We start from the raw sequence: 14,573 nt of genomic DNA on the forward strand, positions 1-14,573 counted from the left end.
TGAAATGCGGGGCCCGGCCGGGCAGTGGCGTGGGAGGAGAATAGAAGGAGGAGGAAGAAGAGGGTTGTGAGTGTGCAAATGGTGGTGGTTTTGGCCATGGTGTTGAATTTTTTGAGTAAGGTCAAAAGTTGTGGAGACTTGTTTTGGTATATAAGTAGATACAAAGTGATCGGACGGTCAATATTTTATGATTAATTAATGTAGGAAATTATATTCGGAGAAGGAGATAATAACGTGGCTACAAGAATGCTACGCCTTTATTTTTTTGGAAATTGGTTTTATTTGGATATGTTGTTTATAAATCTTAAGTACTACGTATAAAAGTTGAATAGTGTGTAAATTAGTCCAATTTTAAACATGAGGTTGAAATTTTAATTATGATTACGAAACAAATTAAATGTCTAATTGACAATCGTAATTGATAAAAAAAACCTCTGACGTCATGGTGTTTTCAGTTTTATGCAATTTATTTTGGATGATTAAAATGAATTTAGCACAAAAAAATTTAAATTGATACCGGGATATGTAAGAAAGGATTTATATTAAGCAAGTTATAATTGTTTTAAATTTTCTCTTATGAAATGCTAATTTATAGTAGTATTGAACTAGAACATACTAGAAACTTTTTTTTATTTTCTTCATTTTTTTCTTCAAGTCCAGCATTTTGATTTTTTTTTGTACGTCAAGAAATTTACAATTTTGTTTCTGGTTAATCAAATTTTGCCAATTATATATGGAGTAGTTGATTTTAAGATGAAAATGTTAAAGTTATCACATGGTAAAATTAGATGTTTTGAATTTTTTTTATAACAAAATAGTTGTAGTTCGATTATTATTGAATCGATTAATAATTTATTTTAGAGATAAGTACGACGAAAAACAATGCTTTAAAATTAAAATTTACATAAATAACATTTTAAAATTTCAAATAAAAATTAACAATATATACACACCTCTTCTCCCAAATCCCATCCCATCTCTATCTCTGCAAACATGAAACTCAGACTCAGATCATTCGAATCTAAAGAAACCCTAAAAATCGAAATCCCTAATTCCTCCACTCTCCTCCAACTCCGGCAAATTCTCTCCCAAACCCTCCCCAATTCACCATCTCCTGCTTCAATCCGCCTCTCTCTTAATCGGAATGACGACATCCAATCCGACGGCGCAGACACCCTCCTATCTCTCGGAATCGCCTCCGGCGACCTTATCTATTTCTCCGTTGAAGACCCGGCGCCGGCCACCGCTTCCATTTACCCAATTACCCTATCGCGGGTGACCGACTCTACCCCTACGCCTCGCTCTAATCATCCCGAATGTTCGAATCCCCAAATTACGCTCCCCGAAGCCGATGATTCCGATTGCGTTATGCTTGATTCTCAGAAACGGCAAACCCTAGGTACGGATGCGAGTGACATGGAAGTCGATGACGACGGTATTGAAATTGATGGTATGGGTAATGAATTGGATGATGTTGTAGATAGGTCGTTTTCCGTGCCTGGATTTCTTAGGAAGGTGTTCGCGGCGGAGTTGGGTGACGATGCGGGGCGCGATCACAAGCTGATTGTGATCGCAGTCCATGCGGTTATGCTGGAGTCTGGATTTGTAGGTTTCGATGAGAGGGGAAATGCAGTGGTTGATGGTTTTCAATTGCGCAATGAGTGGCCGTCGGGTCTGTTTAGGGTTTCCTTGTCTTACACTCTGCCTGAGAGTATTGTCGGCTCCGATGAAGCTATTAAGCGTGTGGTTTTGAAATTTCAGAATTTGGGGAATTACTTGAATGTTTATGGTACATTAGACAATGGATCATCAGCCAAGGGAGGCCTGCATTTTGGGGTTCGATTGAACGAGGAGGAATTGGTTCCTTTTCTGAATGTCGTGTGGGCGAATTGTGGCGCAGTGGAGAATGTAGGTGGAGAAAATGGAGAATCTTCAGGCATATCTCCGGAGAAGGAGGTGTTTAGGTTTTGGAGGACTGTGAAGGATAATCTGGCGCTGCCATTGTTGATTGATTTATGCGAGGAGGCCAGTTTGGAGCTTCCTCCCTGCTTCGTGCGGCTGCCAAGTGAGCTCAAGTTGAAAATCTTGGAATCCTTGCCTGGTGTTGATGTAGCAAGAGCGAGCTGTGTGTGCTCGGAGCTGAGGTATATGGGGTCGAGTGATGACCTGTGGAAGACCAAGTTCTGTGAGGAGTTCGTCATTGAGATGAAAGAAGCCAACATGAGTTGGAAGAAGGCATTTGCGACGGCTTGGAGCAGGTGGGAAGGCTGCAGGCGCCTTGCGAACAGAGTTAGAGCTTCACCCTATTGGCCAGTGCCAAACTGGCCTCAGCCTAGGAGGAGAAGGTATCCCAATCCACTCATGTTTCAAAGGGTAGCGCGGTTTCCAGGGGACAAGCTGCCTCATGGAGATGACCCACTGATCAGGCGTCATGTTCCTGTGAATCCTCATCCCATGAGGAGCTTTTCACCACAGTGTAATCTAGGCAATCGTGGTGGTAGGTTTCTTGATTGAGTATATGCATACATGCTTATAGGAAGTTCTATGTTATTTCTATTAATCTTTGTGTTTTTGGTACTTGGTAGTATGTTCAATTATATAAAACAGTTTGGTATTGACATTTTATTCCAGCACTGCTGTTGCTGTACATGTTAACCTATTGGTAATTTTGATAAAAGCTGATCCTTTATTTTCTCAATTTCTATGGCATTGTTTGTTTTGTTTTGATGAAGTTGTGCTGTTTGATTGGAGAAGAGGTCACCTAGTTTGGCAACTGGTTTTACTGACACATTTACGTCTGTTTGTGTGAATATATTGTTTCTGTATATTCACAAAACTCAGCAAATATTGATGCACTGAATATGATTTAGCAGCCATGGAGAAATGAATTTTGGTTTCTCTGTTTCTGATGATTTTGTCCCATATTTTGAACATACAAATTAATGTCAGATTTGATGATTTTGTTAGTGGAGTGGTTGAAAGGATATCATTGGCTTTGAATTTGATTTCAATACATATTTGTAGGCTCTGAATCAAATTTTCAAATTTGTTGAATGCAACAATAGATAAGATAATAGTAAGATATTGTATGGGATAAGCTAAAATTGATTATATCTAGAATTAAATTAGTCATCGGTAGAAATGAGATAATTAATTACTATAAAATATAATGTGATCTTAACTATCAATCAAAATAAGCTTCACGGTTAAACCAAATAGATCAGAAGTTGGAGCTTTTGAAATAGGGCAACTGAACGTATGAACAAGTACTTTTTTCACTAATGCAATTTCGTAATAAAAACCACATCACACAAGTTTTTTTTCCTAAAGTGGTAACAACTAAATTACTCTGCTTAAAAATCTGTTTTTTCGATAAAATAAAATTGAATATTTATTGTGGAGAAAAAAAGGGCTAATTTATTAGTCAAGTAGTTGACCGCTATGCCTCTGTACCCAAACTTTTCCCAAATCTCAAAATAGTCCCTAAAAAGTTGCCAAATTCCCCCTGCCGTCTACCGGTAGAGCTCCCGCCGCCACCGTTATGGCGGCGACCGCCGTTACTCTCCGTCCCCAGCATCTCTATTCATTTCCTCGAACATTACGATTATCTCACTCTTCCTTCGTCGATTCTCATAACCTCAAGACCTCCACTATCGTCCAGTTCCGCCGCTATCGCACAAGCGATTCTCTTCTCCCTCTAGAGGTCAAATTTTGAATAAAGTTAAATCGGAGATGATTTATGGCATTTCAACAATTGATTGGCTTCTGATTGGTACAGAGATGCCGGAATCCGATCCACGAAGCTCGGGCTTGGAGCGCGAGGCAGCGAAATAGTATGGTGATGGGCGACTACATCGATGATATCGAGGAGGATGATGATGATGATGACGATGAAGAAGAGGAGGAAGAAGATAGGAGCTTGGATCTTCTGATTAGGTTTGTGGAGAATGTTTTCAGAAAGGTGTCCAGAAAAGTTCGCAGGGCCGTTAAGTCTGTTTTACCAGTCCCTATCTCCACCAAATTGGTAAGAGGCTGATTGGTAATTGCCTGCAAATGGCATTTTTAGGTTTCAATTCATTATGCTTTGATTTGTAATTTCTATTTCTACTCTGGTTTTGAGGTGCATCAAGTGTGTTTTGAAGAAAATGCAATTCTTCATGGTGTTTGATGCTGACAATAATAATTAAATATGAAACCTTTTTGGCATATAAACATGAGATTGGGAATACTGAGGTGAAAATATAGTTTGCAACTGCTCTATTAGTTTCTGCATATTTAGGTGGAGCTGGTTGATTTTGTCTTGCATCTTTTTTAAAATAGTTATCAGAATTCTGGCCACCACAATCTAGGAGCCTGTTTTGTAATGTGATTCTGTGAATACTGTATGGTTTTCTTATATTGGGATAGGTTGCATCTTGTAAAAAAAGTGGGGGTGGTAGAGGAGGTCTGGTCGAAGTTGATGTGTAATTGTTCAGATTTCAGTTTTACTCTACCAGGAAGTTGAAATAGTTGAATATGTAAAATTATGCTACTAGTAGTATTTATGATCTCATTGCTATTCATCTGTTAGTTTTTCTATTATACAAGAAAGTTATTATGCACCGTTTATTAGGGTTAGGTGGTGTAACTTTTCAAATGATGAGCTTTCTAACAATGAATTGTCGTTTTCATGAAGCATTACATGGCTTGACAATTTATGTTTTTAATTATTATCCACAAGCCTCTAGAAAACGTTATTAAGTTTTTGGGTGCTCTTTTACCTTCAAGTGTTTTTAGACAAATTATTTTGTGCTCTTACCTTGAGCTGTTGTATTCTCTCTTTCATATACAGGTTGGATTTGCTGTGAATGGAACTATAATTTTGACTTTTATGTGGGTTTTGAAAGCTTTTCTTCAGGTAATACCTTTGTAAATTTTGCTTTCATTTTAGTTTATTAAGAGTTTTTCCTTCAGTGATAAATAGAATTGAATCGTTTCTTCTTTTCTTGATTGTTTGAGAATTTTTACAATGCTAGACTGATTCTAAGTTTGGCTAACTGGCTTTCGGAAAGGCACTTCATTGTTTTGTTAAAGTACAATCAACTAGATTTGGATTACATGCATAGTAGACGTAGAGGGTTATTACTAAGAGAGTACTGTTTTAGTGTTTGCTGTAGTCAGATGATAATCTTCTCCACTACGTTAAAAAGCTCCTTTAGTTTGGTCCTTGCCATTGTTTTGACCTATTGGGGTTTAAATAAATATTACGTGTTTTAAACATGTATTTGACGCTGATACATTTGTCATAGACTTGTAACAGTGCCTGAACTCTAAACAACAATAGGAGGGTGAGATTGTTGATTTCTAGTCCCGTATAGCTTCCATTGATGGATGGGCAGACTTTTCTTGGTAGTAATATCTACTGCATAAATAATATTTAGCCATATTCTTATGTGATAGTAAATCACAAAGTTTTTCCCATTGGCCGAATATAGTTTCTGGGGCTCAAAATCTTTATATTTTCCCTGTAAGTGCTTTGTCCTCGAGAGAGGCCAAGTCTTGTATTTCTAGAAAAACTTGAAGAGTTGTTATTTCGTTGATCCTTTATTCTCTACTGCATATAATTGCAGGTTATTTGCACGCTTGGGAGTGTAGTGTTCGTGAGTATTTTGATTATTCGTGGAATATGGAGTGGGATTTCGTACTTGCAGGAGAACCGTAGTTACAGAGCGTATGAAGATGAGCCCCAGTCATGGAATCGGTCTCAACCTGCTGCATAGGTATTGTGTTTTGCTCTGAGAGCAAGGTTCTTAATCTTAAACACGAAAGAATCGTATTGATTCTGGAGCTTTGACTGAGGAAAAGATCTTTGGTGAAAACATACACCAACTTAGAACTTTTTCTTCTTAAATGTTAGAATTTGGTGTATTAGCCTTTTATTCATCTGTTATAAGAAAATAATCCTTTCCTCAGTTGGTGTATTTAGGGCTGGGAAAAAATATCGAAAAAATGATATATCGCTCGTATTGTATTGAAAAATATCGAAAAATTATCGAATTTTCGATATATCGTAATTTTCGATACGATACGATACCGTATCGTAAGTTTTCGATACGATAACGATATGAATTTCCTTATATCGCGATATATCATTTTATATCGAATATACGATATATATCGATATTTTCAATATATCGTTTTATATCGAATATAAGATATATATCGTATATATCGAAACATATTGAAATTCAATACATATTAGAATTTAAAATTATAAATATATATAAATCCATTTCATTGTATTTGGTTGTGTTGTATTTTGATTATGGAGATAAGAACACTATTAATTTTATTGTGTTGAAGTTTTATTAATTTTTGTGTGAATTTTAAGTTTTGAAATTATAATTTTCGATATACAGGTATTCGATACGATATCGATATTTCGATATATCGTACCAAAATTCGATATATCGATATATCGAATTTAGGTACGATATATCGAAATATCGATACGATAACGATATTGATATTATCCATATCGAAAGTTCGATATATCGAAACTTTCGATACGATAACGATATGAAATTCTTTCATATCGATATTTTCGATACGATATACGATACAACGTTTTCGATACGATATCTCGTATCGATCCACCCCTAGGTGTATTATCCAATTCTGTAGGAATTTTCGTTCATTACAAGTCTAGATTACAACTTAAATACCTCTAATTTACTCATTCATGAAACAACATTACCAGAATACATTCTATATTAAGTTCAACTTGAGAAATACATTATATATTAAGTTCAACTTGAGAGAGATGCTTTTACACATTCTAAGTTGTAAGTTAAGCAAAATTATAGGATCATTGATGAAGTGGAAATGCTGCTATACACAAGTTCGCTGTCCTTCAATTTAGAGGGGGTGCAGTCTTATACATCCTCTCTTCTTCTAGCAACTCATAAGGGTCGACATATGGGGGCGGAGCTATCGGATGATCACGTCCATCGTGAACAAATTCTGTTCCAAAGTACTGCACCAAACATATCAGGAACATCAGAAAATGCGGTAATGCATAACAAGCGTCATTCTTGAAATTCAGGCCCTGTTGTAAGCAGTTAAAGACACTGAATATACATAAACACATTCATCTACCATTGTCATAGCAAACAAGGAAAAAACAACTGCAACAATCAAATAAGTTGTTTGTGACCAAGTAGTTCATTTCATGGACATAAGCCATTGTCTAATAAAACCGGTTACACTGCCCATAGCTGAAATAATTATAAAGTCATTAGACAAAGTTCTGTGAACAAGACCAAGATTATAGATGGAATCAGGCCAATGACGAGAATATCAATTAGTGTGGAAATAGACCCGTAAAACAGAGATTGCAGAAAGCCTCTAAAACTCTACAAGAAGAAGTAAACCTGGTAAACATAAGGGGGAAAACTAATATCCTAAATCATGGTCAAAGTCCTAAACAAGGAAGCCAACTTCTCCTTTGTCTTTTCAAAAACATAAGCAATCAAAAAAGAACAAAAAATTAGTCCGGTGCCTAGGCCTCAAAAGACCGAGGATCCAGCTCTAAATATAACTAGAACTCTAATTTGATAGCATAACAGGTGTGAGATAGAAGTTGAACTGAAGGACTTTTAGGGACATCCCAACATTTATGGCTGATGTAAGTTAGATATGTACATCTCACGTAAACGCTTCCATGGATTTCCACATTAAACGTTTTTGCTCCTTTTATAGAGATGATTTTGTCATCACAGCATACATGAAATTGCACATAATCGAATAACAATAATCTAGAGAATATGAAAAAGAAAAATCCATGCTTTGAGGATCAGTTGATAATGAAGTATTAAAAGCAAGTTACAAGAACACACAATGAACAAGAACAGGAGATTACCAGATATAGTGCAAGGAAAAGTGCAATATTTACAAGAATCAATGGCCAAAATGTCAGAAAAAATGTTCATCCCAGGGTAAGCAGAAGTTTCCCTCGCGGGATCAAACCCTACATTACGAGCAAAGAGTTCAAACAAATGCCAAGTAGAAATCATAAACCAGGAGGCTATTTCACTCCAAAGAAATATAAGACAAATCCCATTTCTGAATGACAAGAAGAAACCTAAATAAACATTCAATGACCTAGATCAGGACACAAATACATCTAAAATTTGACTCCATAAAGTAGCAATTCATTGAATAAAATCAAAACAGTGATCTTCCTACCCCAAGACCTTCACTATTAAGCGCCATGGACGTTTCCCTTTGACCGGTCAGGTTTGTTTCTCCACCCGTTGTGGTGCCATTTCTTCTTGAGTAACCCCAACCCCCATCTTCTTCCCTAAACTTCATCTCCTCCTCCCTCACAACACCTTTGTTCTTTTCCTCAAGCAAAGAAGTGGGAGTCATCCCTCTTCTTCTTAGTTCCTTCATAAATAAAGACTCGGGAGGTTCTTCACCTGAGACATAAAGGCACAAAAATGTTCACACATTTGACAAAACAAGAGGAAATTGATCACAGGCATATGCAGAATATTTAATTCAATCCAAGTTCTTTCCAAATTAACAGTAAAATCTAAAAATAGCTAACATCAAAGTTCCCATCTTTATGATCATAGTAATAAATTATCTGTTCCAAATGGTGAATTTTAGAAGAGCAAGCTCATCAATGGTTACCCATAACTTCTTGTCGGGAAAAAAAGGAAAATAAAGGTTGCCCATAACTTATACTCCTCATATAGTATTATCATATACAGCAGAAATCCGCACCTACTTACCATTACTCTGTTTACCACCGTCTTCTACTTTGCAATTAACCCTAAATCTTCTGTAATTATTTGCAATTCCTGAATTCCGAAGCCTAATTCGCCTTTTCTGCAAGCTGAAATCCGCGCGGGAACAGCCGATTTTGGACTGTGAAATTGATGGAGCTGATTTTAACAGCTGAAGGCAAGCCATTACAATTACGGGAAGCTGAAATTCGAATTTGTAAATGCTAAATGGATTTATCTGAGGTCATGTAAATGATCAGTGGGAAATACGAAGTTTGATACGGAAGCGAAACAAAGCGTGAAGGTCTAACCAAGAGGGCCGCACCCCTGGCGCATCGTAGAAAATGCGAGATCTGGGTGGCTATTCTGCGCCATGAGTTTGTTTTGTGGCCAGAAGGTGGGTGGTGTGGACTGTGGAGCCGTCGGATATCTGGAGAATGACGTGTCATATCAATCCCCCATAAATAGGGGTTTAATTGTTAATTACATCATTATTTTAATTCAAATTGTAATTGGTTAATAATCTTTATTTTATTGAAAAATGTTACTCCATGCACAGAGTGTGAATGGAAGACTTCACCGTCAGCTCGATTGACTATCACTGTCAGTCTTATTATCACCCATTCAGCCGTCAACAATGGTGTTTGCTGAAATGGCTTTTGCCTCAGTGATTTGTCTCAAGAACACAATTGAGCGGTGAACATCTGATATGGTCACTCCCCCGCGCACACGGATGTAATCCTCGTACGCAGTCCTCTCAGCAATGGTCGTATTCAGCTCGGCCTCCAGATCCTTCTTATCGGACTCTAAGTCCTTATTATCGGCCTCCAGCTTCACTAAACGAGCCAGAAGCTCGTCATTCTTCGTCTGATCGGCTATAGCTCTTTTCTCAGCTTCGTCTAAAGCCGAAGAGTACAGCCGTTTCCAGTGAAGTATCTCCATCTCCTTGAGTACAAAGCAGCTATATTAGTTCGGCAGCTGTACCGAGCAGATAGTAAAATACAACAGGAATAAAGGCGAGTACGAAAAGCTATACGAAGACAAGTGTAGAGAATTTTTCATTCACAAGGAAAATTTTTTACACTAGGAGGGCTTCAAGGCCATTTTACAAGGAAGAAACTAGACTAAGAGAAGGGAGACGAAATCATACTCCGCCAGCTTCGTCTCCGGCTCCTCGGTCTGGTTCAGCTTCTTTCTCCTGAGCTACCTCAGCCTCGGCCTCGCATCCTGCCGGCCTCGCCTCCGCCTCCTGATCGGCTTCCTTCTCCGGATGCCCGGCCCGCTCGACTTCGGCCTCCTGCTCCAGCGGCTCGGCCTCACCCTCTCCGTTGTAAGTTGAAGCGGGTGAAACGGGTCCCACGGAGGCAAAGATAGCCTCCAGGTTCTCGTCCCGATCAGCTCGACAACTCCGGACTCGGTCTGCAGAAAGCAGGACCGAGGATGAAGCGAGCTCCTCAAGGAGCGGCAGATTCTGAAGCCGAGCTGCTATCTCTCGGCTGTACAGAGGCAGCACGACGTCGGCCCCCTGCTCGCCCTTATCGGTAATTAGCCTTACCAGACTACCGACAAAGGCCGAGAACTGGCCGCTCAAAAAGAGTTTCTCCGTGTAAACACGGAGAGCCTCCCCCTGGGCAGCCACGGCGGCAGCCTCCTTCTGAGCCTCCCGGTGCTTCGTCTGCTCTTGCAGGATGATGAGCTGGTTTTTGGCTGACCGGGCTTCATCCTGAGCCGAGATCCTAGCAGCTCGGGCCCTCTCAAATTTGGCCTCAGCCTGTTCGGCCAGACTACGAGCAAGATGCAACTTCTTCTGCATCTCCTCGTAGTCGTGGGATGCTTTGGAGAGCTCCACGGAGACGAGCTTGGCTCTCTGAAGATGAACAAGGAAAAAACTCAACAGAATGGCCATCAAAAAATGTGGAAAAGAAGCCAAGTCAGAAAGCTTACCTCCACAAAATTCGTCGGCCATTGAAAAGGCTCAGGGACGTGTTCCGGGATGTCTGCAACCACCTCGGAGATGACCAGGTCTTTCCCCGGCACTCTTGGGGACTCATGAACCCACTACCACGTGGTGTCAACTCAGGCCACGATCGTAGGCCATGACCTACGCTACATCCACGATCTTAGGCCATGACCTACACGACATCCACGACTTAGGGTGGCGATGCAAGCCACGATCTTAGTTCAATATAATAGACAAGGGTTAAGCTCTCTAGAGATAAAATATCATATAGCAAGTCTGTGTTGTAAGCTGTAATCCCAGATCAAGCAATACAATCTTGCCCTCCCTTCTTCCCGTGGACGTAGATTTACTTCAGTAAATCGAACCACGTAAATTCATTGTGTCGTAGTCTTTATTCTCTACCAGCATTTACTAACATCAGAAATTCGCGGATTCATCACAAGCAATACAATCTTGCCCTCCCTTCTTCCCGTGGACGTAGATTTACTTCAGTAAATCGAACCACGTAACGCGGATTCATCAAGCGGCTCACAAATTCATCCAAAATCGTGCTCCTTCCACCCTCTCAACAAATCATACAATTTACCCACGAAAAACTTCAGTCCTTGCAAGAAATTCTCACAAAATTGGACACCAGCAGCAAGAGCATCACCAGGAACAGAGTAAATGCTCTGGATGCAGAAATCAGAGAAATTGTTTCCAAATTCGAAGATTCACTCGATTTCCGCCTCTCGCGTCAGATTTCTTCACAATCCGAGCCCAACCATCCATCGAAATTCTCCATAGATCTGCAGAATCTAACTAGTGATGTCGATTCCTTCATCCAAACGGCGGAGAAGATGGAGGAGCAGTACGCCAATTTGCTGGAGAATCTGCTTCCCGAGGAAGAAGACAAAGCTGCTGATTTTGACGGAAGCAAATCGAAGATGGTTGGATTATCCGATCTATTCGGTAAATTCAAACATATGTTCACTGTCCCCAACTATTTTGGGCTGCCGATTTTCGCTCTCGTCGGAATGGCGGGAATCGGTAAGACTACTCTTGCTAAGGAGATATATTATGATCAATTGATTTTGAGCCATTTTGATTGCTGTGCTTGGGTTAAAGTAGGTAGAAAATGTGAATTGAGTGAAATCCCTTGGCACATTCTTGCTCAAGTAGATCAATCTTTTGGAGATGGAGATGGAGATGGTGACTGTAAAATGATAAATCAGCGTTTATATGATTTTTTGAAGGATAAAAGATACTTGATTGTGTTGGATGATGTGTGGGAAACGAAGGTTTGGGATTATTTGGAGTGTTGTTTTCCGGATAGCGATAATGGAAGAAGCCGGATCTTGATTACAACTAGGCTGATGGAAGTATGTGATCACTGCAATGCTAAAGCAAGAACTGTGCCTTTTCTGAATAAAGAGGAGAGTTGGGATCTTTTCCGGGAGAAGGTGTTTGGTGGGGAATGGTGCCCTCCTAAACTCGAGGAAGCGGGGAGGAAGATTGTGAAGCATTGTGATGGCCTTCCTCTCACTATAGTCAAAGTTGCAGAGCTCCTATCTAAAGTGGATATCACGGTTGAGTACTGGAACGAGGTGGCATCGGACAAAGAGAACTCTGTTTTCCTGGAGGTGTATTGTGAAATATCAGAGATACTATGTCCGAGTTATGAATACTTGCCTCAACGTTTGAAGCCATGCTTTCTTTATATGGGTGTTTTTCCTCAAAATTATGAGATTTCGCGGTCCAAGTGTGGATGGCTGAGGGGTTTCTTGTGCCAAATATTGAAGAAACATTAGAAGATTGTGCTACGAAGTGTTTGGTTGAGCTTGTTTCCCATAGTCTCGTCGTAGTGTGTAAGGAGAGCACCATACTTCGTCGTAAGGTGAAAACTTGTCGCCTTCATTCTTCCCTATGGCACTTTTCTAAGATGGAAGTTCGCAAGAACAAGTTCTTCAGTGTCCTAAATAGCCGTGCCTATGGTCTTGGAGAAGGTTTTGGAGGTGGACGGAGATTTTCCATCCACAACAACGTTTTGTTGGGCATAAAAGATGTGTATGACACATTAGAAGATGAATGTGCAATTACTGCACGTTCTCTCCTATGTGTTGGTCCGTATCATCGCTATCCAGTACCCTTAGGCTTCGGTTTGAGGTTTCTCAGAGTACTCAAAGCTCTTTCGATCCGATTATATGAGTTTCCAACGGAAGTTTTGGAACTAGTCCAGTTGAGATACCTTGCCCTTACGTACACTGGAGATCTCCCTGGTTCCGTGTCCAAACTCTTTAACCTTCAGTTCTTGATTATCCATCGCCATCTGAGCATTATATCGAATCCATCTCAATCTTATGTGCCTCTAGAGATATGGGATATGCAAGAACTAAAGCATCTACAGATAATGGGAAGCGACCTACAAGAAACTAGTTCTGGCGCGTTCTTGGAAAACCTCCGAACACTTTTAGATGTGAGCGTTGCTAGCTGTACCATAGAGGTTCTTCAGAAAATCTCCAATCTAGAAAAGCTTGGTATCCTAATTGAGTTGGTGCCTGATGATGATGATGGTGAACCTTTTCAACGTTTGAATCAAATTTCTTGTCTTGATAAACTAAAATCACTTAAATGTATTGTTCTGAATCCTGAGCTAAAACCCGAGCCCGGGTTTGCTGCCCCTGTTTCGATGTTCCCATCGAGCCTAGTAAAGTTGCATTTGAGCGGGCTGTGCTATCCTTGGGAATATATGGATACTGTTGGTTTGTTGCCGAAGCTCCATGTGCTGAAATTGAAATGCTATGCCTTCCGAGGCCCAAAGTGGGAAGTCGACGACTTCAAATTCCAAAGGCTTAGGTCCCTCGTGATCGAGGATACGGATTTGGTTGAATGGAAGGTGGGAAGTGGATGCTTCTCAAGGCTTAGGCATATCAGCATAAAACATTGCTACAACTTGGAGGAGTTCCATTGGGATTATGATTATTATTTCAAGGATGTTGAAGTAGTTGACAGCAACCCTTTAGCAGAAGCTTTTTTTAACCAGATAAAAGATAGAAAAGGACGTCGTTTTCTTCGTGTCGGCTTCCATTCTTCGTGGGAGGACAGGAAACTCAGATCGTGATTCTCAGCTTTGTCGAAAGGTTGAAGATGTTCTTCTGCTTTATGTATAGAAGATTATAGTAATGTTGTGAAATAAGATGAAACTTGATGTTTTTCAGCTCGTTCGGTTGCCATGATTTAAGATCATGTCTAATCTTATCTGTTGTTCGGTTGCAATTTTTTTCAAAAGCTCAACCCGTGACAAACTCCATTCCTATCAATTGGGAGACCAAATACAACGTTATTCAAATCAACACCAAAATCCAACTCTTTCTTGATCATTCCACCAAATTTGACAGCTAAAATTTTTTAATTTAGATTTTTGAAGTATAGTGCGACTTTGATGTAAAAATGGAACACCTTTATTAATAAAAATGTCCTAGTGCTTCAGCTCCACCATTTTAATCTTTTTTACTTATGTTGATGTTATTAACGAAAGGTTATGATTGGATAAGGCCATCCACAACGCTGTCTCTATACCGTCTCTTAAACCGTCTCTTAACTACTATTTGAGCACTATTTGAGGGCCCCACTGTCCTTTTTTCCTCCATCTCTTAACTAAGAGACGGAACCTGCAACGCTCCGTCTCTTAATTACTATTCATTCAATTTAATTTATAATTTTTTTAAAACTCAATTCAATTTAAACAAACACACTTTATTAAAATTAAAACAATATTACAACTTAACATTAAAAAAAACGAAGACATAATTAAAATTCTAAAAAAATAAAAATGACATAATTTAATCTTCTCCGCCAAAGTT

General features: G+C 39.5%; 5 protein-coding genes across 6 annotated transcripts; 4 read left to right on the forward strand and 1 right to left on the reverse strand.

The window, feature by feature from the left end:
* Positions 1-954: 954 nt before the first annotated feature.
* On the forward strand, positions 955-2,698 carry LOC121758881 (F-box protein SKIP22-like). Its single transcript, XM_042154307.1, has one exon. It carries the CDS (start codon positions 994-996, stop codon positions 2,512-2,514), a length of 1,521 nt encoding a protein of 506 aa, XP_042010241.1. The 5' UTR covers positions 955-993; the 3' UTR covers positions 2,515-2,698.
* A 729-nt stretch (positions 2,699-3,427) lies between these two features.
* LOC121758886 (protein SHORT HYPOCOTYL IN WHITE LIGHT 1-like) lies at positions 3,428-5,951 on the forward strand. Its single transcript, XM_042154313.1, has 4 exons — positions 3,428-3,703; positions 3,779-4,024; positions 4,832-4,897; positions 5,610-5,951. Exons 1-4 carry the CDS (start codon positions 3,542-3,544, stop codon positions 5,757-5,759), a joined length of 624 nt encoding a protein of 207 aa, XP_042010247.1. The 5' UTR covers positions 3,428-3,541; the 3' UTR covers positions 5,760-5,951.
* Positions 5,952-6,689: 738 nt separating this feature from the next.
* LOC121758887 lies at positions 6,690-9,202 on the reverse strand. 2 transcript variants are annotated; one of them, XR_006041572.1, is made up of 4 exons: positions 8,778-9,202; positions 8,227-8,459; positions 7,901-8,008; positions 6,690-7,015 (listed from the first exon to the last, which is right to left on the reverse strand). XR_006041572.1 is itself a non-coding variant. In XM_042154314.1 (3 exons), exons 1-3 carry the CDS (start codon positions 8,956-8,958, stop codon positions 6,893-6,895), a joined length of 537 nt encoding a protein of 178 aa, XP_042010248.1. In that variant the 5' UTR covers positions 8,959-9,202; the 3' UTR covers positions 6,690-6,892. The 2 variants fall into 2 exon arrangements, 1 of the variants encoding a protein (XP_042010248.1); XM_042154314.1 differs by lacking the exon at positions 7,901-8,008.
* A 206-nt stretch (positions 9,203-9,408) lies between these two features.
* On the forward strand, positions 9,409-12,521 carry LOC121757869 (putative late blight resistance protein homolog R1A-4). Its single transcript, XM_042153337.1, has 2 exons — positions 9,409-9,438; positions 11,334-12,521. Exons 1-2 carry the CDS (start codon positions 9,409-9,411, stop codon positions 12,519-12,521), a joined length of 1,218 nt encoding a protein of 405 aa, XP_042009271.1.
* A 131-nt stretch (positions 12,522-12,652) lies between these two features.
* Positions 12,653-13,831, forward strand: LOC121757870 (putative late blight resistance protein homolog R1A-10). Its single transcript, XM_042153338.1, has one exon. The coding sequence runs from the start codon at positions 12,653-12,655 to the stop codon at positions 13,829-13,831; it is 1,179 nt and encodes a 392-aa protein (XP_042009272.1).
* Positions 13,832-14,573: the final 742 nt, after the last annotated feature.

This window comes from Salvia splendens, chromosome 12, assembly GCF_004379255.2.
Source record: "Salvia splendens isolate huo1 chromosome 12, SspV2, whole genome shotgun sequence".
Taxonomy (NCBI): domain Eukaryota; kingdom Viridiplantae; phylum Streptophyta; class Magnoliopsida; order Lamiales; family Lamiaceae; genus Salvia; species Salvia splendens.